At 31.0% G+C, this 23,868-nt stretch overlaps 1 protein-coding gene across 16 annotated transcripts in view; it reads left to right on the top strand.

Annotated features, from left to right (window-relative positions):
* LOC108741343 (probable phospholipid-transporting ATPase IA) overlaps positions 1-23,868 on the top strand; it is a 41,476-nt gene that overhangs the window by 4,333 nt on the left and 13,275 nt on the right. For 2 of the 16 annotated variants that reach the window (XM_018476127.2, XM_018476129.1), the window contains one exon: positions 8,595-8,715. The exons of 8 other annotated variants lie outside the window; for them this stretch is intronic. In XM_018476127.2, coding sequence (XP_018331629.1) covers positions 8,628-8,715 — 88 coding nt within the window. In that variant the 5' untranslated portion in view covers positions 8,595-8,627. Of the gene's footprint in view, positions 1-1,861; positions 1,968-4,554; positions 4,880-5,823; positions 6,019-8,594; positions 8,716-14,229; positions 14,331-16,918; positions 17,243-18,811; positions 19,063-23,868 lie in introns of those variants that run through there. 6 more of the 16 variants (XM_018476124.1, XM_018476125.1, XM_018476133.2 and 3 more) reach the window with 6 other exon arrangements.

Below are 23,868 nucleotides of genomic sequence, written 5' to 3'. Positions count from 1 at the left end.
AATAAAATGAAAAATAAAGCAAAAGTAGCGCTTTTAGTTGAAACAGACACGCCTCGTGCTTCCGTGTCCTTTATGTAGTCCCGAAGGAAAGGGTGTGCCATTTAAGGGAGTGCCGCGAAATGTCATCCTTATTGAATGAAGTCAGATTTTCGCGATTCGCCTTATTGTTTCATTAACGTCTTGACGAATTCTCTCACACGCACTCGTAACAATAGAGTCTAACCGTCATTTAAGTGTTATTATCATCTTTATTACTTGGGATTACTTAATTCACTCAAACGAAAATCATGTTTGAATATACATATACTTCCTTTATTCGTGGATAACGTCGAAACGTATTGCGAGATTTGTCGATCCGTGTATTTTGGCAATAAAAAAGGTTTGAAACGTTTTGCCATTGCATACAACGTGTATGAAAAGTCGGGGATGCTAGATATAAAACAGAGAAGGATGCATTTTGTAAAAAACGCATTGATTCTACACTTAAAATGGTATATATGTAAATAGTTTATTCAAACTTCCTTGGTTATTTACATTTCATTCTTTTCCGTTTCCCATCCTTCATGCTGCATCTCTAACAATAAAAGAAGTACCTTCCCTACTTATTATCGTACCCTGTTTTGAATGTATTATAATAAATCTAAGAGTAATTCTATTTTATAATAATGTCAACAGAATAAGATAATATTTATTTTTCCTCTTTTACTTATATCTACGCGTAAACCTTTTTTTGTCTAACTATTGTTATCTACCCTCCCTTTCCCTTTTTCTTTTCTTTAAAATTTCTATTGATACTGTCAGTCCCCTACCATTTTCATTTATCAATTTTCTATACATTCTTCCCTTGCTTTATCGTTTACATCCTCTTCTAAAACATGTCTTAACGTCTCATTCCCTTTTCAACATATTCTATCTTTTCTGCTCTCTTCTTTCATACAGCACATTCTTTCATTACATTCATTCTCCATTCTAAATTTCGCTATTACTGCTATACCCTCTCTTTCCCTCAAGTATTCTAGTAATGAGTCCTCTTGCCATTCTTCTCACAGCAATTCTTTCAACCCTTTCACATATTTTAACTTTTCTATACTTTTTAACTATTTTCCTCTTATTATTTCGTAACTCCTTTTCTTCACCATATTCTCTACATCCATTCTCTCTCTTCTCCATTCCTCTAGTTGTTCCTGATTTCTACATTTTTTTTTCCCTTCACATAATATAATCGGCTGTACTTTTTTCAAGTTTAGAAGCCATTTGATATACTTCTTCCCTACATTGTACCTTTTTGTACTCTTTCTATCCTATATCTCTACTCCATAAAATACTACACCTTGGATTATTGAATTAAACACTTAAAATGATGTAAATCAAATAAATATTATATTTAATGAAGAATCTGAAGCAACCTCTAGGGATGAAAACTTTTTAGGGACTGCAAAGTAGCATCAATAGAAATGAAGAACTTGACAGTAGGTAACAACCAAAACTTCCCGGAATTGTAACTTTGTGATTTTCATAAACTACAGTAATGAAGTGTCTTTTCTGTTGATGTTACCTACTTCTAATTTGCAGATACAAATTACAGGCCTGATGAAATTTTAATAACTTACTGTAAAGCGAAACATTCGCATGGTTATATAACGAAATAAAAAATATTTCACCCCATGAGTTTGCTTGGGTTTATTCATTGAAATATATTACGGGAAGAATTGGGAAGAATGCTTTCAACTTTAGTATGTGTGTATTACTGAAATTATAATGTACGTATTATACAGATAAACGAAAGCAGCAATATTACTATAATCTTTAAGGAGTGTTTAACTGATAAGATATGAATTCACTATTTTTTTGTTAGTCACAAAAACGTTACTAGCAAGATACATGAGAAGAAATGTTTTAATAAATAAAATTAAAATAGTCTGTGCTGTGCTCCAATTATTGAGTATTGAAATAAACAGTAATTACAGGTGTGTATTAGGTATAATTTTCCACATCTGTATTTCAATGTTCAAGAATCTCTCTAATAAACAGAACTAATTTTGTCAGTATTGAGTAAATTTAATAATATTACTTTATCTTTAAGCCATTGACAGCAAGCAGGAAATTCAGTTTTTAATGAGATCTAATCTGTAGTTGTAATACAAAAAGCACATTTTTGGTATAGAAAAAATGAATATTACAATTTATACTCTACGTATTAGTTTGTGTCTTCCTTAGAATCATATCTACATTTTGTTGTAGCGGTGTATGTTACCTATAAGTGCTAAATGTCATTTATTACAGTCAAAATTACGTGACTTGATGATCAATTCCCGTGCATGAGTTGTGTCGTATACAGATAAAGTAAAAGGATAAATGATCCACAAACACTTTTGAAGCGCTTGTAGCGAATAGGAACTGCGAATACTTTATGATCCGTCAGATAATAGACTTTTGAAGGGTGGAAATAGCCGGTTAATTAAATTCGTTTACCGGTTTTATCTTCTTCTTTTGCGTAATTTGAACATAACATTCATAGTTGCCGTTTATGGAATAGAAACAAAAATTATACGGCCAATAATAGGGTTGCGAAAGAGCGACTGACGATATAAGAAAGTTTTTTCATTCCTTTTTGAAGCTGATGACGTTTAAATAAATAATAAGATAGGGAGAGAAAGAAAGACGACGCGTTTATACTTTATTCATAATAACTTTAATATGTCTACTCCCATTTTAATCAGCATATATTTCTCCAGGGAAGTTCTAAATCAAAAAATTACCTCTACGGTTATTGGGTTCTAATCTAATTCTGTAGTTGGTACCAGATCCGGGACCCTAGTGAAGCCCTGTGATACCCAATTTTATTTTTTAATTTATTCGGGTCTTACATCCTTGAACCCAATAACTTTTGCAGAGGTTATTTTCCGATTTGTAACTTTCCTAGCGGAAGCATTAGGTTTTTATGCGAAATTTATTTTTGATCTCCACATATTAGACTAGAAAAAAATTCATGGATATTCTGCTTAAAAGAAAGGAATATGAGTATTCAATTCAGATGAAAAAGTTGGTCTAAATATTTTGTTTTTTTATCTTTTGATACATAAATTTCTTACCAAAATTGTCGCTTTCGCTTTGAGAAAATAAATGCATATAAAAATTAATTTATGGTTTAGGAACACTACTAGTAATTAAAAACAAACTTTTTGAAGTTTTTTTCAAACATTTTACATTATATTTTTGATTGGTTCTTTTTTTTAATGCAATCCGTACCAAAAATTCTTAATTTCTTAGTAGCAGAGTGCAAAACCCATATTTGCCAACTTTATGAAGATATTTAAGAATAGGTAGATTTTATTTTTTTGTGTATAACTTACATAAGATATTTTGTATTACTATCTTTAGAAGCATACAGTGTTTGCATTTTTTTTTGTCGTAATAAATGGTGAATGCGCTTGGCAAAACTAACAAAATTTGCCTTATAAATTCTTGTTATTACTTTTTGGTCCAATAATAATTAACTAGATTCCTTTAGAAATCTATATCTCAAAATGAATCCTTATTGTAGGATCATGTTATCGTGCGTCTTTCTCGCAGGCTCTTTCTTTAAGGAACGCTAGAAGTAAAGTCCATTCACTTAAAGAAAGGTACACAGTGTCAAATCGATATGCATGGACTGCTTTAATATGCGTAACTGTTAGAAGTTATTTACGGCGCCAGAGGCTTTAATCGGAAACATCTGACGGTAAACGATCGGTTATATTCGGGGGATCCGCCTACGACAGATATTCGTTTGTGCGTATCGTCAACGCTGTACCTTTCTTTAAGTGAACAGAAAATGTCGACAGCCCCATACTGCTGTAAGAAAACTCATAAAAACTTCGGATATCTGGAGTCTTCAAAATGCATCTTTTCATAAAATTGACATCATCATCATGAAGTCTTCAGTTGAAAACTGGTTGAACACACCTCCACTTCTTCCTATCTTGAACAAATTTTCTCATTTTTCTAAAGCTAAAGAATCTATGCCTACCTTTATTTACCCTTAACTCCTGTTTCTGCTTCTAAGTAGTCCTTAATCCCATGTCTGAGAAGGTGTTCTACCAACCTATTTCTCAGCTAATTGCCTATATAATTGTACTTGTTTCGCGTGTGGTCAAAATTCAACCAATTTGTTTTCATATCAAAATTACATAATACATTTGAACGTGTTCGATTTCCACCCTTTTTAATTTTTGTTTAAACTTCATTGTTTAATATAACCGTACGGAGGCAAGGTCCACTCACTTGTCCATATTTTTCATTTTACATGTAATATTTGTATTAGCTTTTAATTATTTAAAAATAATGGTTCTTTTTAGTCTTCATGTTAAAAATTGCGTCGATTTTCAGTGACCTAATAGACGAGCATTAGTATAATAACCTTTTTTTAATGTCAGCCGGTATCTATTCAGGCTGACGAACGATGCATTTAGTCATTTAGTGCACAGGAAATGTCTCTTAGCGCTTTCCTCCTGTCTAAGCATTATCCGTTAAATAAATGGTCACCATCCATCCATTCATTCATTCATCGATTCGCATTTTTTACTTTTAACAGTTTCCTTGGTTCGCTGTTCCGCGAAAATGTCAAATCATACGGATCGCTAGTCCGCCTATTTATTTAGTACTTGCGATACGGTCTCGCGTAGTTGTCGGCGTGTTAGTTGTTTTCCCCGGGAAAATGTGAATCAAAGGGATTTCGTCCTTGTTCGTTAGTGTCAGTCTGGCGCAGGTGGATAAGGTGGAAAGGGCTTAAAGTAGCTTTGTGGATCTCACAGCTGAACAATGCCATTACTTTCGGTGTTTTGTTCCTAGATCACTCGCACTGCCAATGAAAACGTATCAGGAACAAAAAGAAATTGAGGTGCGTTTCAACTTTTTATTTTGTTTGTGTGTTTACCGCGTAAATACGTTTTTATTTATATCAATTTAAAGAAAGTTAACAAAAAATTGTTTAACATTTTTTAAATTAAAACTAGAGACAATACGTTAAAAACCGTTCTATTTCTTCGTTAACTCCATCCCAGTTGAAAAGTAGTCGTAAGTAGTATGATAATATGTAAAAAAAAAATTATTACTGATCTTCACTAAATTTTGTTTCTAATTTTTTTCANCTTAGATTTTATACAGTAATTAATATTTTTAATATCTTGTTGAAAAAAATTCTGAACTGAAACAAAACCTCGGAATATCTAGTTGATAATACTATGTCCCGTACAATTTTCGGAAGAAATAAAGGATAAATTATCCAACGATAAAATATTGAAGTGGTAGTGTCCTTGTTGTTTGTTATTTTATTGCATTCGTTCTTATATTTTCTACTTTTTAAAGATTGCTTCTTTCTTCTTATAAACTTTTTAACGTGCTTTTGTATTTGGACTTATCGAGATTCTACTGTTTTTTTTTCTCGTTTTATAAGGTTTTTTTTTAATTTTTTTCGTATATATAGCGCATCTTTATCGTATTTTCTATATGCCATCTCTTCAACAATTTATAAGAATTAACTACAAAGTTATATGGTACAAAAGATAAAAAGTCAGAATAATGTCATCTTACCTTTAATGATATAATTTGTAAAAAATGTAAAATATAAACTAATGTACAAAGTAGCGCATGATCTTCGTATGAAATTTACTTTGCAATGTTATCTTATGTAGCATGATTATTATTAGTAATCAAAGGTCATGAAATTACGTACATAGAAATATATTCCCATGGACATCGACAGCATCTAAATATAATAAGCAAAATTTTTAAAAATAGACATTGGCGACATGCTTACTCGAATTTAATAACAGTTAAAAAATACTTTTTGCGATATATCAGTCTTTAAATTTCCATTTACGCTGCTTCGCATTGTTCACAATACAGTCATTATAACTATATTTTCGGGAAATGTGTAATAGTGTTTATAAAAAATTGATGAACCGAGTCACAAATATTAGAAGACAATTATGTCACTTAGTATAAGAATCGTCGAATTTGTGATTGTTGCATACAGACGTAAGTTAAATATTTAAGTCACTTCACTGCATGCATATTAATGTAAAATTGAATTACTTGCAATTTTATTATGAGTATTTGTAATTATAACAATGCCACTTTTGTCCAAAGGGGAATTTTCATTGTTTTGCAAAAATTAAAAAATATTTATGAGTGAATGCCGTTGTTGTTCTCTATTCCATTGTTGAAAATACAAGCGTCTGCATTATTCACTGCGATAATAAGAGCAAATGTATACATGTCCGATTTAAAATTACCACGTTGCTATTATTTTATTCGCTATTATGACTTTACTTTATTTGAAATTAGTTTGAAAGCCCACTTATCAATTTGTTAAGAAATACATGCCTATTTAATTCATTTTGTTTCCAAGTATTTTTTATTGCGTAAAAATCGTTTCGAGAATTGTTTTAAATCATTAATCATTACTGTTGTAGATACAATAGACAAAGGTGATTTAGAAAAAAAAATACTGTACTTAAAAAAAAAACTTTTCTGGTAAAAATTGACATCTTACACATGTATCTTAGGCCAGGGCACTAGCGAAATATTCTATTTAGGGGGAGGAGGCACAACCAATTAATTATTGTAGTTAGTCAACTATTGTACCTTAATTTTCCAACTAATGTTTTACATACACGCGCGCAAAGATATGCATTTATAAATAAAAATAATTATCAAACGTTAATATTAAATCTACTTAATTTAATTCCACTACAAATTATCTCAAGTTGAGGAAAAATTTTTTGTTGCTTCTATCACACCCTCGCCGGGAATCGAACCCCAAAGACGTTCTTAATATAGTCGGTTAATATTATGAATTTCGCCTGTGTTTCGTCTACAAATTCACCATATTGTTTAGTTCAATAGCATCGCAAAGATCTTTTTCGCTTTATATCATCATTAGGGCATTATAGCTCTCGTTTTTAATGATGGACCCTTAAACTATTTTATGTAAAGTAATTTTTTTTCGTTAGAAGCCATCGAAAAGCTTGCTGTATTTATTAACTGACAAAGACGAATAGCTATTTTAAATTTAGTAGCTACCTTCAGGACCCGGGGCGGTCTTAACTCTAAAGACGGCCCTGGCTACTTCATGATTCCTTACATAAAAGAGCATATATCAAATAATATCTATAATTGCGTATGAAGCGGTTATGACTCAGCCATATGATCACGTGTAGCAGTCAATTTTTCAGTATTTTCGCTTATAATATTCTTTTTGTCTAAAGGGTTTGTGAAAATGTTTGAGATTGAATTCAAACGTTCCACAACCATTTTGAGTTTATCTTGTAAAAATTTTTTAATTTTATCTTAAACGCATAAAAATGTTCTTTAAAACATATTTATATCAAAGCCGCTGCATTCGATTCACAGTTATCAGTTTTTGATTGAATTATTCGTTTTCGGGGATATCTTTGAAAATCCTGTCCTAGATTAATTTGAACTCTTCTAGCAAAAAATTTGGAACTTTCTATTAAAAGTTGAAAATTATATCTTCTTCATGCCTTATTGAAGTAAGAGAATCTCTGGTTGTATTAATAACGTGTATTGCGTCTACAATGTTCAAGTCTTCCTTTCCTTTGTATCTTAGTATTTTTGCGTACCAGAACAGATTTATGAATTATCCCTTCAAATCGCTGTTGATGTTGGAAATGCAAATGCTTCTAGTAATCGACTTACTATGGATTATTTATTAATTAAACTACGATATAACATGTATATCATTAGATACAACACATCGCTATTATTCAATCATCGAATATTTATCCTTTATATGTTTATTTGCATTTTTGGTTAAAGATCGAATTTTCTTTGTTAGATCAATATTTACATCCTCTTTAGACTAGACTTTGTATTACATATTAGTTGTAGTCTCACCGTCAGTCCATTATCACAAGTTTTGTTTTTATGTCAAACTTCATTTAAAACGTATGTATACTTTTTGTATAGAAAATGCTTAGACTCGGAAGAACTTCGTTATGAAGAGTTTTCACTATGTCTTAATAATAATCATTGTTTTTCGTAAATTATCGAAAGTGTAAACTTAATAGGTCATAAACAATATTATGTTTAACTTTTAAAAACTGATATCAAAAACTTGTAAGCCACTATAATTATTTTAAGTTTACATTAGGTATATGTATTCACTTCAGCGTTTATAAATAAAAAACGGACAGACAGACACAAGAGTGATCGTATAAGGGTTCTATTTTCCAATCGGACATACGGAACCCCAAAAATTATGATAGGTGATCCTAGTTAATGTTATGTGACTCACACCCTGCTCTAAAAACAGCTCAAAATTTTTGAATTGTCATCAATATTTCTAAACGCATTGTATTCAAAGTAATTACAAAAATTAATTACGATTATTATTGGGCATGCTTTCACCTCTATCGACAACGATTCATTACTATCGGCGTATTGAAAAGAATATGTAAAGAAGTATCTTAATGTCAAAAACAGATTAACGAGTGAATTGTTGCAGTTAGAGGTAAAAAAACTTTTTATTCGATTTCCACAGTGCGTTTTACGTTCACAAAATGATCGAATTAATTATTTACCCACAACAGGGTTTCCGCTGCTGAGAGGGACTCGGCATACGGATGAACAATATCGAACTTCGCAGACTTTCTAGTCCAAGTCCTACTAAAAATGGACCAACCGATACCACTGATTCCCAACATTCCCCAGGTACTCATTTTATTTAGCCGTTTGTTAATACAGAAGAATCTCGATAATTAGCACCTAGGTAACGTAATAATTTTAGAAAATTCCCCTTCAGGTTTTGAAACATTCCTTACTTGTTATTCTTGGCTAGTGTAAATTTATATTGACTGTTTGCAGTGCCTCTGTATGGGGCCTTATACTTAAGGGGGCCTCTTGTTCATAAAACTAAAGGAAACAATACTGATAATCAAACACTGTGTCACTAATTAATATTAAAAATTAAGCCATATATCTTTAGGTGTAACTGTATAATTATTATTGTCTTACATAACTGTTTTATTAAATAATAGCTTATTTTGTAAAAACTGAAGACAAATTCACTGTTTAGTCTCAAAGTTCTTAGATTTTATACAGTAATTAATATTTTTAATATCTTGTTGAAAAAAATTCTGAACTGAAACAAAACCTCGGAATATCTAGTTGATAATACTATGTCCCGTACAATTTTCGGAAGAAATAAAGGATAAATTATCCAACGATAAAATATTGAAGTGGTAGTGTCCTTGTTGTTTGTTATTTTATTGCATTCGTTCTTATATTTTCTACTTTTTAAAGATTGCTTCTTTCTTCTTATAAACTTTTTAACGTGCTTTTGTATTTGGACTTATCGAGATTCTACTGTTTTTTTTTCTCGTTTTATAAGGTTTTTTTTTAATTTTTTTCGTATATATAGCGCATCTTTATCGTATTTTCTATATGCCATCTCTTCAACAATTTATAAGAATTAACTACAAAGTTATATGGTACAAAAGATAAAAAGTCAGAATAATGTCATCTTACCTTTAATGATATAATTTGTAAAAAATGTAAAATATAAACTAATGTACAAAGTAGCGCATGATCTTCGTATGAAATTTACTTTGCAATGTTATCTTATGTAGCATGATTATTATTAGTAATCAAAGGTCATGAAATTACGTACATAGAAATATATTCCCATGGACATCGACAGCATCTAAATATAATAAGCAAAATTTTTAAAAATAGACATTGGCGACATGCTTACTCGAATTTAATAACAGTTAAAAAATACTTTTTGCGATATATCAGTCTTTAANCATTTAGGAATTAATAATAATATGCATAAAAAAAAGGTAAAATACTGCCGAACAATCATATAATATTATAATCAATTTTCAAGCAATTTATCATTATCGTAATATTACATATTAGTCTGAACTCGGCCAGTTTTTACGAAGAAAGCACTTTACATGCCGATAATGTGTTTTTAGTAGAGTTTGTCGCAACAGTAACATTTTAATTAAAGGCCTGATGTTTACATAAAATACCTTTATTCTCTTCGATCTTATTATCTTTGTAGTTACTATGTCGTTAAAACGGACATTTCAATTGTCACATAATGGAACAGGTTAAATTTGTTGCGAAGCAATTTGAAACTTTTAATTATTAAAATTTTAATTCGTTCTTACTTATCGTTAGTATTTCAAAAATAATGTATAAACGGTACGAATATTTATATGTATAATTAATATTATAAATGCGAATCTGTTTTTTGATCATCTTGAAATTTTGTACACACATCGACAGGGGTACAGAAAATATCTTTTATCCAGAAAAAATATACTGTTCCCGAGGAATAGAAACATCACCGTCACAGAATAAACATGGCGTCATTTTGTAACGGACCTATAACGTAAATCCGCCATGTTTAATATTTTTTACGTAAGTTTTATTTAAAGAAAAGTGGAAGTTTAAAAAGAGCTTTACGTCTATTGACCTATACCTTTTACTTTCCCTTTACTACGAGCTAATTAATTTAATTGGCCTGTAAATATGTCCACGGAGACTTAATGTAAAGGTCGAATAATTTAGAAAAGAGGTTAATTTAGGCAGGATGCTTTCAGACTAATTGGTAGCTCGCGTTAATTGTCGAATTTAATTGGGAGCACTACTTATACCGTAGAAGACAGATAGGGGTGTCATACCAACTGCTCGCTTTTATTTAACGTTAATCGGCAGATTTCGTAGTATTAAAATCTTTAAAAAATCTGTTCTTATCGCCGATTGTATTAAAAAGTATTTGATTTGCATAGAAACTATATAGGGTAGTCCATTAAGTATATCTTGCGGTCTTGCAATTGAAATTAAAAAACTGTTTCCAATAAAAGTTATCCCTGGTCAGCGGAAAATAATTTCAGAGATGGCGGACTTCCGGATATTCCGTCTGCTGTCTTACTTCAAATGGAACATCCTGAATACTATTACTTTTTTGAATTTAGCACTGATTTTAATGTCCAGTTCGTTAAGCATAGTTTTTACCTGCGCGGTATGTTTTTGGAGTTATTTACTAATTTTTAGAAAATTTGTAATTTGTAGTAGCTTACAAAAATTTTAATATCTCGGCAATTAAACTCGATAAAAAGATGATGCGTCTGCCGCTGTTGAAGAGAACATGAAACGCACTTGACTTTCCATCTAAAAATTTCTTTCAAAGCACATTAAATCATTACTTTAGTAATGTTCAAATTTTAAATGTTGCAAACATCAATAACTTATTTTTTTCAAATCGAAAGCTATGTTCATTTTGACGTTGTCGGATACAAAATTAAATTCTCTTTCGATTTTATTAAGGCATATTAGCGTCTACGCTTGACAGTTTTCAAAATAATTGCTATTTATTAATTATTCTGCAATGTCCAGAAAAAACGGATAAATAGATCGTAGGCGGTATGGGTTTATAGCCGAAAATACATTCTGTCATACATATTTAATCGAATTATTGATAAAGTTACTTAAACTCAACACAACACAAACAATTAATTTCATAAACAATTGCTGTGACTTTGAAAGCAGAATTTTCTCAAAATGGTTTATTGCCGAAGTGGATATAACTTCGATATAAACAATACTGGGAACAAACTTTTTTTACAATGAATTATTAAATATGAAATTGAACGGTTTTATTCACTTCGGCACTAAACTATTTTGAGAAAATTATGCTCGTGAAGTCACGGCAATCTTTTATGACATTAATTGTTTGTGTTGTGTTGGCTTTAAGTAATTGTATCAATAATTCGAATAAATATGTATGACAGACAGGGCCGTCTTTAACCTATTGGAGGCCCAGGGCACATAAGCCTTACCGGGGCCCCTACAGCTTTAGCAGAGAATNCCTTGAACCCAATAACTTTTGCAGAGGTTATTTTCCGATTTGTAACTTTCCTAGCGGAAGCATTAGGTTTTTATGCGAAATTTATTTTTGATCTCCACATATTAGACTAGAAAAAAATTCATGGATATTCTGCTTAAAAGAAAGGAATATGAGTATTCAATTCAGATGAAAAAGTTGGTCTAAATATTTTGTTTTTTTATCTTTTGATACATAAATTTCTTACCAAAATTGTCGCTTTCCCTTCGGCGTATTTAACCACTAGTTTTAAAATATAAAAGAAAACTAGAAGAAGAGTTTCTCATGAAAAAATAGCTAATTCGTACAGGTACGTTTACTTTGTTAGAAATACTTTTTCCTTTCTATTACAAAATCAATTTAATGTTTAAGATACAAAGTATACAAAGCAATTTGTAAGTGAGTGAAACACAGGGTTTTACTACCTACTAATTTCCGTCAGTCGATGTCAGAGTTCTGCATAAAATAAAATGAAAAATAAAGCAAAAGTAGCGCTTTTAGTTGAAACAGACACGCCTCGTGCTTCCGTGTCCTTTATGTAGTCCCGAAGGAAAGGGTGTGCCATTTAAGGGAGTGCCGCGAAATGTCATCCTTATTGAATGAAGTCAGATTTTCGCGATTCGCCTTATTGTTTCATTAACGTCTTGACGAATTCTCTCACACGCACTCGTAACAATAGAGTCTAACCGTCATTTAAGTGTTATTATCATCTTTATTACTTGGGATTACTTAATTCACTCAAACGAAAATCATGTTTGAATATACATATACTTCCTTTATTCGTGGATAACGTCGAAACGTATTGCGAGATTTGTCGATCCGTGTATTTTGGCAATAAAAAAGGTTTGAAACGTTTTGCCATTGCATACAACGTGTATGAAAAGTCGGGGATGCTAGATATAAAACAGAGAAGGATGCATTTTGTAAAAAACGCATTGATTCTACACTTAAAATGGTATATATGTAAATAGTTTATTCAAACTTCCTTGGTTATTTACATTTCATTCTTTTCCGTTTCCCATCCTTCATGCTGCATCTCTAACAATAAAAGAAGTACCTTCCCTACTTATTATCGTACCCTGTTTTGAATGTATTATAATAAATCTAAGAGTAATTCTATTTTATAATAATGTCAACAGAATAAGATAATATTTATTTTTCCTCTTTTACTTATATCTACGCGTAAACCTTTTTTTGTCTAACTATTGTTATCTACCCTCCCTTTCCCTTTTTCTTTTCTTTAAAATTTCTATTGATACTGTCAGTCCCCTACCATTTTCATTTATCAATTTTCTATACATTCTTCCCTTGCTTTATCGTTTACATCCTCTTCTAAAACATGTCTTAACGTCTCATTCCCTTTTCAACATATTCTATCTTTTCTGCTCTCTTCTTTCATACAGCACATTCTTTCATTACATTCATTCTCCATTCTAAATTTCGCTATTACTGCTATACCCTCTCTTTCCCTCAAGTATTCTAGTAATGAGTCCTCTTGCCATTCTTCTCACAGCAATTCTTTCAACCCTTTCACATATTTTAACTTTTCTATACTTTTTAACTATTTTCCTCTTATTATTTCGTAACTCCTTTTCTTCACCATATTCTCTACATCCATTCTCTCTCTTCTCCATTCCTCTAGTTGTTCCTGATTTCTACATTTTTTTTTCCCTTCACATAATATAATCGGCTGTACTTTTTTCAAGTTTAGAAGCCATTTGATATACTTCTTCCCTACATTGTACCTTTTTGTACTCTTTCTATCCTATATCTCTACTCCATAAAATACTACACCTTGGATTATTGAATTAAACACTTAAAATGATGTAAATCAAATAAATATTATATTTAATGAAGAATCTGAAGCAACCTCTAGGGATGAAAACTTTTTAGGGACTGCAAAGTAGCATCAATAGAAATGAAGAACTTGACAGTAGGTAACAACCAAAACTTCCCGGAATTGTAACTTTGTGATTTTCATAAACTACAGTAATGAAGTGTCTTTTCTGTTGATGTTACCTACTTCTAATTTGCAGATACAAATTACAGGCCTGATGAAATTTTAATAACTTACTGTAAAGCGAAACATTCGCATGGTTATATAACGAAATAAAAAATATTTCACCCCATGAGTTTGCTTGGGTTTATTCATTGAAATATATTACGGGAAGAATTGGGAAGAATGCTTTCAACTTTAGTATGTGTGTATTACTGAAATTATAATGTACGTATTATACAGATAAACGAAAGCAGCAATATTACTATAATCTTTAAGGAGTGTTTAACTGATAAGATATGAATTCACTATTTTTTTGTTAGTCACAAAAACGTTACTAGCAAGATACATGAGAAGAAATGTTTTAATAAATAAAATTAAAATAGTCTGTGCTGTGCTCCAATTATTGAGTATTGAAATAAACAGTAATTACAGGTGTGTATTAGGTATAATTTTCCACATCTGTATTTCAATGTTCAAGAATCTCTCTAATAAACAGAACTAATTTTGTCAGTATTGAGTAAATTTAATAATATTACTTTATCTTTAAGCCATTGACAGCAAGCAGGAAATTCAGTTTTTAATGAGATCTAATCTGTAGTTGTAATACAAAAAGCACATTTTTGGTATAGAAAAAATGAATATTACAATTTATACTCTACGTATTAGTTTGTGTCTTCCTTAGAATCATATCTACATTTTGTTGTAGCGGTGTATGTTACCTATAAGTGCTAAATGTCATTTATTACAGTCAAAATTACGTGACTTGATGATCAATTCCCGTGCATGAGTTGTGTCGTATACAGATAAAGTAAAAGGATAAATGATCCACAAACACTTTTGAAGCGCTTGTAGCGAATAGGAACTGCGAATACTTTATGATCCGTCAGATAATAGACTTTTGAAGGGTGGAAATAGCCGGTTAATTAAATTCGTTTACCGGTTTTATCTTCTTCTTTTGCGTAATTTGAACATAACATTCATAGTTGCCGTTTATGGAATAGAAACAAAAATTATACGGCCAATAATAGGGTTGCGAAAGAGCGACTGACGATATAAGAAAGTTTTTTCATTCCTTTTTGAAGCTGATGACGTTTAAATAAATAATAAGATAGGGAGAGAAAGAAAGACGACGCGTTTATACTTTATTCATAATAACTTTAATATGTCTACTCCCATTTTAATCAGCATATATTTCTCCAGGGAAGTTCTAAATCAAAAAATTACCTCTACGGTTATTGGGTTCTAATCTAATTCTGTAGTTGGTACCAGATCCGGGACCCTAGTGAAGCCCTGTGATACCCAATTTTATTTTTTAATTTATTCGGGTCTTACATCCTTGAACCCAATAACTTTTGCAGAGGTTATTTTCCGATTTGTAACTTTCCTAGCGGAAGCATTAGGTTTTTATGCGAAATTTATTTTTGATCTCCACATATTAGACTAGAAAAAAATTCATGGATATTCTGCTTAAAAGAAAGGAATATGAGTATTCAATTCAGATGAAAAAGTTGGTCTAAATATTTTGTTTTTTTATCTTTTGATACATAAATTTCTTACCAAAATTGTCGCTTTCGCTTTGAGAAAATAAATGCATATAAAAATTAATTTATGGTTTAGGAACACTACTAGTAATTAAAAACAAACTTTTTGAAGTTTTTTTCAAACATTTTACATTATATTTTTGATTGGTTCTTTTTTTTAATGCAATCCGTACCAAAAATTCTTAATTTCTTAGTAGCAGAGTGCAAAACCCATATTTGCCAACTTTATGAAGATATTTAAGAATAGGTAGATTTTATTTTTTTGTGTATAACTTACATAAGATATTTTGTATTACTATCTTTAGAAGCATACAGTGTTTGCATTTTTTTTTGTCGTAATAAATGGTGAATGCGCTTGGCAAAACTAACAAAATTTGCCTTATAAATTCTTGTTATTACTTTTTGGTCCAATAATAATTAACTAGATTCCTTTAGAAATCTATATCTCAAAATGAATCCTTATTGTAGGATCATGTTATCGTGCGTCTTTCTCGCAGGCTCTTTCTTTAAGGAACGCTAGAAGTAAAGTCCATTCACTTAAAGAAAGGTACACAGTGTCAAATCGATATGCATGGACTGCTTTAATATGCGTAACTGTTAGAAGTTATTTACGGCGCCAGAGGCTTTAATCGGAAACATCTGACGGTAAACGATCGGTTATATTCGGGGGATCCGCCTACGACAGATATTCGTTTGTGCGTATCGTCAACGCTGTACCTTTCTTTAAGTGAACAGAAAATGTCGACAGCCCCATACTGCTGTAAGAAAACTCATAAAAACTTCGGATATCTGGAGTCTTCAAAATGCATCTTTTCATAAAATTGACATCATCATCATGAAGTCTTCAGTTGAAAACTGGTTGAACACACCTCCACTTCTTCCTATCTTGAACAAATTTTCTCATTTTTCTAAAGCTAAAGAATCTATGCCTACCTTTATTTACCCTTAACTCCTGTTTCTGCTTCTAAGTAGTCCTTAATCCCATGTCTGAGAAGGTGTTCTACCAACCTATTTCTCAGCTAATTGCCTATATAATTGTACTTGTTTCGCGTGTGGTCAAAATTCAACCAATTTGTTTTCATATCAAAATTACATAATACATTTGAACGTGTTCGATTTCCACCCTTTTTAATTTTTGTTTAAACTTCATTGTTTAATATAACCGTACGGAGGCAAGGTCCACTCACTTGTCCATATTTTTCATTTTACATGTAATATTTGTATTAGCTTTTAATTATTTAAAAATAATGGTTCTTTTTAGTCTTCATGTTAAAAATTGCGTCGATTTTCAGTGACCTAATAGACGAGCATTAGTATAATAACCTTTTTTTAATGTCAGCCGGTATCTATTCAGGCTGACGAACGATGCATTTAGTCATTTAGTGCACAGGAAATGTCTCTTAGCGCTTTCCTCCTGTCTAAGCATTATCCGTTAAATAAATGGTCACCATCCATCCATTCATTCATTCATCGATTCGCATTTTTTACTTTTAACAGTTTCCTTGGTTCGCTGTTCCGCGAAAATGTCAAATCATACGGATCGCTAGTCCGCCTATTTATTTAGTACTTGCGATACGGTCTCGCGTAGTTGTCGGCGTGTTAGTTGTTTTCCCCGGGAAAATGTGAATCAAAGGGATTTCGTCCTTGTTCGTTAGTGTCAGTCTGGCGCAGGTGGATAAGGTGGAAAGGGCTTAAAGTAGCTTTGTGGATCTCACAGCTGAACAATGCCATTACTTTCGGTGTTTTGTTCCTAGATCACTCGCACTGCCAATGAAAACGTATCAGGAACAAAAAGAAATTGAGGTGCGTTTCAACTTTTTATTTTGTTTGTGTGTTTACCGCGTAAATACGTTTTTATTTATATCAATTTAAAGAAAGTTAACAAAAAATTGTTTAACATTTTTTAAATTAAAACTAGAGACAATACGTTAAAAACCGTTCTATTTCTTCGTTAACTCCATCCCAGTTGAAAAGTAGTCGTAAGTAGTATGATAATATGTAAAAAAAAAATTATTACAGATCTTCACTAAATTTTGTTTCTAATTTTTTTCAAAATTTAATTTGTGCATTGACAACGTTCAATCTCTATTATTAATGATAATTGGCAATCTACTCATTTTGTCGTTTTTGTTTAACATTAGTTTTTATTTCATTTCGATGATATTTTGCTTTTTGTAATTTCTTTATCGACACAGCATTTATAATATTACATNACGATTTTCCTGCTTTTCCATTTTTACGAAAACCACAGAGGCGTCTTGTTCAGCGTGCTGTCAAACCTACACTAGCAAGGAGATCGGGCTGAAACTATAGCTACAAGCTATCCAAGGATGGTACTATAGAATGTCACCTCAAGGTAGGCCTAGTGGCGTCATCTCTTGGTTAGGCCGGAAACTTATCAATCCACCCTCGTATAATTTTGCATCCGACAACGTCAAAATGAACATTTGAATAAAAAAGAATTATTGATGTTTGAAACATTTAAAGTTTGAATATTACTAGTGTAATGATTTAATGTGCTTTGAAAGAAATTTTTAGATGGAAAGCCAAGTGCAACAGCGGCAGCCGCGTCTTTTTATCAAGTATAATTAGAGAGATATTAAAATTTTTGTGAAGTACTACAAACGTCAAATTTTCTAGAAATTACTAAATAACTCCAAAAAGATACCGCGCAGGCAAAAACTATGCTTAACAAATTGGACATTAAAATCGATGCTGAATTCAAAAATGTAATAATATTCACGTCGTTCCGTTTAAAATAAGGCAGAAATATCTATACTTCCGGTATATCCTGAAATTAATTTCTGTAGATGGATGATTTGACCAGGGACATTTTTTATTAGAAACATTTTCTTCCAATAAAGAGCAAGGCGCGCTTAATGGACTACCCTGTGTACGCAAAGTAATAAAAAATCATATTACATCTCAAAACAAATTAATTTGAATATATCTTATTCGCTCATCATATAGACAGTATTTTCATTATAAAAACTTTCCTGAATTGCCATTATTTGGTAATTAAATATGTGCTAATTGTAGGGCTGTTTAATATTTACTTCATGAGTTAACCCAATATAGTCAAATTCCCCTAACTCGAAGCTCCTTTTGCTGCGAAGAAAATTAATAGAAATTCGAATTAAAGGGCAGTTTATAATGTAATTCGAATCCCAAGTCAGAGAAATTCGAATTAAGAAGTTTGAAATAAATATAAAACAATACGTAACAGAAAGAACAAAAAATATTCGAATTAAAAATGAATACGAGTTACAGAACATTAACTGTACTTATAAATAATATACAATACAAGCATTATAGACGTATGTATGTTTAAAACAACAAAATAAGAGCGCGTGCGTTTAAGGTATTGATTCCATTAAAATCACGGTTGTCGTACAGAAATCCATTCATGGAATACCTACATGATAATTGTTTAATAATGTTTTAATTACAACTGTTAAAGGCCAGATTCATAAATAAAGATGTGCTAAAAGTAGCGATGTGTATTGCCTAGTGCTAATCCGAATAAATTCAACAAGTGAAAATGGTGATGCAGAAAGCCATGTCTTTCTGTAACAGTGCTTACGAAGGTGCTCAGCGAACAATTTCTCGGTTACTTCGCTTTTGTAAGTAAAATTTGTCGACTGATTTACATTTTATTTATAATTTTGTCATATTTTACTAAAACTAAAATGGGAGTTGCTCTTAGGTAGAGTGATTACAGCAATTTTTATATATTACGCATTTATGGATTATATGAAAATATACTTTGCGATAGCATTTCAATGGTATATAACGATATATTAACAGTTGACTCATTAGTAATAATATTATCAGAGAGACCTGTATAGTATACATATATCCTGATAATGAACTGGGCTGGTCAGTTAATACGTTTAAAAGGTGTTGGATTTATGGTTAAGTTATTTATTTATTAGGAAATAAAAACACATATTTTTAACAAAAAAATTAGGAAATTGTGTGCAGCGAATTTCATCATCATAAGGTCGTCAGTCCTAAGACTGGTTGGACATGTACCTCCACTCTTTCCTATCCTGAGCTAAACTTCGCATTTCCCTAAAACTAGAACAGCCCACATCCTTAACTACCTATTTGCAAACAGTAATCTAATCTAGGTNAATGTAAAATATAAACTAATGTACAAAGTAGCGCATGATCTTCGTATGAAATTTACTTTGCAATGTTATCTTATGTAGCATGATTATTATTAGTAATCAAAGGTCATGAAATTACGTACATAGAAATATATTCCCATGGACATCGACAGCATCTAAATATAATAAGCAAAATTTTTAAAAATAGACATTGGCGACATGCTTACTCGAATTTAATAACAGTTAAAAAATACTTTTTGCGATATATCAGTCTTTAAATTTCCATTTACGCTGCTTCGCATTGTTCACAATACAGTCATTATAACTATATTTTCGGGAAATGTGTAATAGTGTTTATAAAAAATTGATGAACCCGTTAAAAACCGTTCTATTTCTTCGTTAACTCCATCCCAGTTGAAAAGTAGTCGTAAGTAGTATGATAATATGTAAAAAAAAAATTATTACTGATCTTCACTAAATTTTGTTTCTAATTTTTTTCAAAATTTAATTTGTGCATTGACAACGTTCAATCTCTATTATTAATGATAATTGGCAATCTACTCATTTTGTCGTTTTTGTTTAACATTAGTTTTTATTTCATTTCGATGATATTTTGCTTTTTGTAATTTCTTTATCGACACAGCATTTATAATATTACATGTTACTTAATTAATATTCACAAGATATCCAAAGCAGTGTAATGATTTATTAATAGTTTTGTACACCTTATCTCCCATAAGTCAAGTACTAGAGTTTAAGGGCGCTACAGCGCCTGGGGTATTTTATTTTTTTTTATGAAATTAGATATTTTGAAATGGAATACTTATTATAACAGTGCAATATTTGATAATTTTTTAAGGGATCTTATATTTTGGTAAAGATATAGTAAAGTTGTCACTGTATGTTCGCATAAGTAAAATTTTCCTAACATTCTTGTTTGTATGTTTGTTCAAGAAATTGTTGTATTAGTTGATTACAACACATTTGCAGTGTTTTTTAAGAACATTGTCTTGCTTTATCGTTTCTTCTAAAACGATGAAAATTTTCTGTTACCTTCCTGTCTATTTAAAATTTTAGTTTTTTGATCACCAGGATGTCGATATGAATGGGAAAATTAAATTACGTTCTTTAACTCAATTTGAAGTTTAAATTACATCCAACGGGTTTGATTAAATTTTAAAAGACTGTTCTGCAGACAGAATTGTATTTTTCCTGTTTCTAATAGAACAATTTTAATGGAATTGTTAATCGATGCATAAGTGGTTATCCTGAAATTGAATGAGTGCATTTTTCTTATCGAAAAGCATGAAATTGTATTACCCTTTTAGTTAATTATACAGCAATACAAACTGTATATTNCGTACAATGCCGTGCTCCAAACATATACCTTTAACAACCTTTTTCGAATTTCTAAATTAACAAGCGAATTTATTATAAAAGAAATAATTTCATTGATACCAATTTATATGCCTTCAGTTGGTAGAACATCTTTTCAGACATAAACGGCTAGTTTGTAGAAATAGATTATTAGAAGCAGAAACAGGAGTTAAGATGGGTAGAGGTAGACCTAGATTATTTTATGATTTGGAAATGTTGCTGTGGTTTTCGAAAACTGCCAAGATTGGCTCAAGATAAATAGAAATGTTCAACCAGTATCTTCTTTCTGAAGACCTCTTACTAATGATAAATCAATTAGTTAATATCGGAAAGTAATGGAAAATGTTATCACGTACGCCATAATATCAAAACTTTCTACTCAATTTGGCACGAAGAAAAAATTTTTGGGGATCCATTATTGTTTTTTATAATTAAAATTATTAAAAAAAATAAATATAATATCGTAANAACAGTAGATTAAGCGATCAATATTTTTTCGTGATGCAATTTATACTTACAAGACAATTGATTTTATTATAATTTAAATAATTTGTTGGCTATTAACAACCGCAGATTTTTAAACTTATAAAAGCGTAGTATTTATTTGTATCCTTGCCTTTGGAAAAGTACGTATCTGTTGTTTTGTAGCCACACAATTGCATTTAATGGAGTTCTCGAGCAATTATAATTACCACCATTATTTCAACCCGGAAATTAAATTCCGTGTTAATACCTATCGTATAACTAGTCAGTATCTGACAATATTTTAATTAGCATGTTCGGTTGTAAATTTATTGCTATTTAATATCTATATGGATGTAGTGTTTGCGTAGGTCGCAGGTACATTTATCATACAATAAATTTAAGATTCTGCTTTCTTTAAAAAAAGACTGCGAAACGACTGGTCAGACAGCTCACGGGTGAGTAAAACGCGCGCCATAAGAATACATGTATTTTTGTAAAATTTTTACATGCAACAAATGTGCTGACATAATAAATCCCAAATGTTAGTCATAAAAATGCACGAATGTTTTGAGTAAAGTCGTTGAGTGAATAAGGTCACTGGAAATTAAATCTAATTTATCATTTACCATTAATCGTTAATTAAACCGAAGTAGCTGTTCAATTTTAGAATGATAATTTTGATATTCAAAATCCAGAAAATTTAGTAAATAAGTGGGTTTCTTCGAATTTTAACAAGCAAGCAAAAAAGGCAACTATTTCTATTTTTTTAGTACCACAAGGAATCAGTCTACCTATCTAACTAAAGCGCATGCTGTATTTTGTATAAAATAATTGTTGAATTGCCCCCCCCTACATTAATTAACTCCCCAAATTAATTACCCTTCAAAATAAAACAAGAAATATCTGATGTATGTGTAAGATGATTTAAAAAAATGTGTAGGTAACTTTAAATTATTTTTTTCTAATAAGAATCAATAAGAATTCTTTCAATATCAATTCAATTTAATGTTAAAAGATTAGGTACTTAGTGTAAATGTATATGTGCCTGCTACTGTTTGGTATTATCCATTTTTCTGATTAGGTACCCTTTTTCATCACATTATGGTTATTGTTTACCCTTGAATTGATATCATTTATAAATTTCAAAAAACACAAAAACATTTTTATATACTGTTACTATAGTATAATGAGAAATGAGTAATAATTTTCCAATCGATAAAGTCAAAAAAACTTTTTGACGTAACTAGGTTGTGCTTCAATAAATATTTTATTGTTCCATTAGCAAGACTTGTAAATCTGTCTATTTTTGATCCATACGTAATTGTATTATTTTGATGTTGCGTGTTATTACCAGTTACATTAAAAATCGACATTAATATTTACAAAAATTTTCGTACAAAGTATACAAAAGCGACAAATGTATGTAATCCATTAGTTTAGTGCGCTAGAGCCTGCCATGGAGGTGGTAGCGAATATCCAAAGGCAAAGAGGGAGTGTTATTTATATTTGTGACAATTAAATTACAATAAAATAAAAAAAAGAAAAGGATTCTAAATACTTGAGTTTAATAGTAAGAAAGGTTATTGTTAGGTTTAGCCCCCCTCCCCCTCTTCATTTCTGTTTTTATAAATACACAATTAAATTAGGTACCCACAGATGTAGGGACCCACCCACAGTAATGTGCAGCAGTAGGGACCCTGGAATTTTTGTTTTCTAGAATTAGCGGTGATTATGGAGAGGTTGGGATCTCTTGGTTTAGTGAATTTTCTATTCTTACTCAATTTTTACAACTTACAAATATTTTTTTTGACTCAAGTCCGGTACCTGTACGCCCCACTTCAAGTATATATAAGTCATAGATCGTTGGTAAGTTTATGGTAAGAGTTTGAAAGCTTTCGAATAAGTTACGTATATATATCAATGGCCGAAGATGAGGAGAAAGGAAAATGTAAGGGGGTAAGTGATCAAAAAATTGAGGGTGGACATGAAAAGTTTACGACACCATGTCTGAAGTTGGTTCCGCAATACAATAAACTGTCATGGTGTTGCCAACCTTCTCTTATGGCAGTTATACTTAAGATCATAAGGTTAATGTAGGAAAAGATAACACCAACGAAGTGGTCTCCTCAACCTCATCTCCGACCATTGAGATATAGTTCATTCGAAAGCTCTCGTCATAGACTTTTCCGTATATCGTACTATACAGAGGGGTTTATGTATCTATCTGTTGAACATTCACCCCTACAATCGTCCCTTTCTCTTATTACCGAACCCTACGGTATAGTTTATTCGAAAGCTCCCATTATAAGCTTTCCCACGATGTAAGATTCATCGACTGAAGCCTAAAATTAAAAGTACTCTAGAAATGACTATGATTTCCCATAATCTACGTACGTTTTAAGCTTTATGGCATAAAAATACGATTAAGGGAAATACCTAAAAATAGTAATCCTCTATATTGTTTTATAAAAACAA

The sequence above is a fragment of the Agrilus planipennis genome, unplaced genomic scaffold (assembly GCF_000699045.2).
Source record: "Agrilus planipennis isolate EAB-ADULT unplaced genomic scaffold, Apla_2.0 scaffold269, whole genome shotgun sequence".
NCBI lineage: Eukaryota > Metazoa > Arthropoda > Insecta > Coleoptera > Buprestidae > Agrilus > Agrilus planipennis.
The sequence above is the reverse complement of the archived record's forward strand: the minus strand, read 5'-3'. Positions and strand labels throughout refer to the sequence as shown.